Here is a 2294-nt window from a genome sequence, read left to right as displayed (position 1 = left end):
CAGTTTAGCTGCCAGAAATGAAGAGACAGCCTTGTGTAAACCCAAAGTCACTTCAGTCAGAGCTTACACAAACCTGAGGCCTCTCCCTGCCCAATGTGACTGCACAGGTCCAAACACCAGTAATGCCAGATGGAGAGAGTCAAATGCACTGCCATATCTAGAAGAACCAATATTTGCCTAGCTTATGGTGGTTTGAAGCTGGACTCCACGTAAACAAAATTGGCTGGGTATTACACTCTTAAAATCCCTTGTACATCAAAGCTGTAACTGGAAGCAGCAGAAAGGGTGAGCCAGTTGTGCTCAGTGCTAATAAAGAGTATGCGCATAGCAAAAGGAAGAGTAGATATAGCAGAGCAACAGAAAGAGAAGTTTAGTAGTGCACTGCTTCTCATTTCACTGTCCAGTCATGAGCTCGGGGAGGCACAAGACCTGAAATGAGAACTTCTGTCCAGTCAGACAGGGCTGTGCTGCGTGGGAAAGCTGTGTAATTTTGGCTATACAGAAACACAAATCCTTTGGCAGGTAAAACAGCACCCTTATGCATATTATATCTGTGTATTTATCTGTTTCCGTGGAGATCAGCATTAATGGAATGATGGGGGAGCAAAGGAAATGTGTTTGTGTATATATCTATTTAAATAAAGGACTACTTCGAAAACTGCTTTACTTTAAAAATCAATCATTCATTAATGCCCCATCTTTAGGTCTAAATTAGCACTGCAACAAAATAAAACAATCTATTTTTGTATCATTTTAAGTGCAAATCTGTCATCTTTATTGCCAAATCTGTCCCAGAACTATGCAAATCTGTCTCAGTATTCTGCCCATTATTACAGGTCACAAATGTACAGAAAACTCTCACATAGAAAGTGCTAAAAAAAAAGAGGGTAACCTAATGTGTGTCCAACTGTGTCATTAAATTGTTTAATAAAATGTCCTCCCTTGTGTTTTTGTCTTTGTAAGATCGGCTACATATAATTGTTGGTGAATGAACTGAAAGATATAAAATCAACATCACCTTGTCCCTAACTTGGGAAGCAATCTGCAGGGAATAAACTGAGATAAGAAAAATTAAATATTTATGAAGAACAACCCCCTGGCAAACATGAAAGCTTCACGATCATATTTTATTTAGTGGAAGAAATAACCTAAAACACGCTTTCACTATTCTCAGGTAGATCACATCTTCCTGTGCATTCCTAATCATCTACAATGTTCACAGCTCTTATCCACAATGCTTCAGTCCTGCTGAGTAATTAGTATCAGAAGATGGAACACTCCAGCCACAGCCAAAGTTGTCATTAGGCCTGAATAATATCAGGTTATGTACATCGGGATTTATGGTTATAGCCGTTAGTTGCAGAAGTGTATGCCCTGAAGTTAAAAAATTGTGTCCTATCAAGAATTGACTACAATTGCATTATTGTGCTTCTGGACCTAATACAGATTAAGATTACAGCTAAATTATATTTTCTTACAAATAATGTTCTGATAAATAACAAGCAGGCTCAACTCAATAGCCAATCAAGCAGCATATTGATTTTGGGGTTTGATTTAACCAGTTCAGCCCTTATGGACCAAGTCAATATTGACACTACAGCTATGGGCTTATTGATTTTGCACTAACTTTATCATTATTTCATAGCATAATCATAATGTCTTTAATTTTTAGCAAAACCAATGGTTTCTTTCAGCAAGATTATCTTTCAAAATGTATGTTATTTTCTATGCAATCTAAAGGAAAGTTATTCATAAAGCACTTGATGTGACCTTCAATGCATGTGTATTTTTCTTGATGCATGTGTTTTAAGTTACAGTGATTGATTCCCCTGCACAGAATGTTTGGTGAATGAAACATTCTCTGCTTTATAAATATAACCCATGTCATTGTCGATTTCTTTTTAAAAATCACCTTAAAAAAATGAATCAGGACTGTATACATAGCAGTGGTGAGGCAACCAAATTTTCAATAAAAAAGTACCAGTTTTTTATTATTCATAAAAAATGTAAAAAGCAGAACGTATATGCTTGAGCATTCAACGCTCAGGCTTGTTTTGTTCACCATGGTGTGGAAAAAATGCCATATGACAACCATCAATTAGACACATATGAACCATGAGTATCAGTTGACATGGTTTTGCAGACAGGGCCGCTTCTTCAGAACTAAATACAGGCAAATATGATAATAGTCCACACAGGCACAGTGGTCGAGAATTTACATCTGCAATGAACTTGCAGTGGGATACTATTGTATCAGTGACATGAAGAACCTGGAGAACATTATATTGAGGCAT

General features: G+C 36.9%; 1 protein-coding gene across 1 annotated transcript in view; it reads right to left on the bottom strand.

The window, feature by feature from the left end:
• The window catches only part of OIT3 (oncoprotein induced transcript 3), a 33096-nt gene extending 30802 nt beyond the window's left edge, over nucleotides 1-2294 (bottom strand). Inside the window, exon 1 of the mRNA XM_018571410.1 lies at nucleotides 2240-2294. Within this exon, the coding sequence (XP_018426912.1) occupies nucleotides 2240-2294 (55 nt within the window). The remainder of the gene's footprint in view (nucleotides 1-2239) is intronic.

Source organism: Nanorana parkeri, unplaced genomic scaffold, assembly GCF_000935625.1.
Source record: "Nanorana parkeri isolate BGI_ZX_2015 unplaced genomic scaffold, ASM93562v1 scaffold1750, whole genome shotgun sequence".
NCBI lineage: Eukaryota > Metazoa > Chordata > Amphibia > Anura > Dicroglossidae > Nanorana > Nanorana parkeri.
Note: the sequence above shows the minus strand (reverse complement) of the source record. Positions and strands in the feature narration are given on the sequence as shown.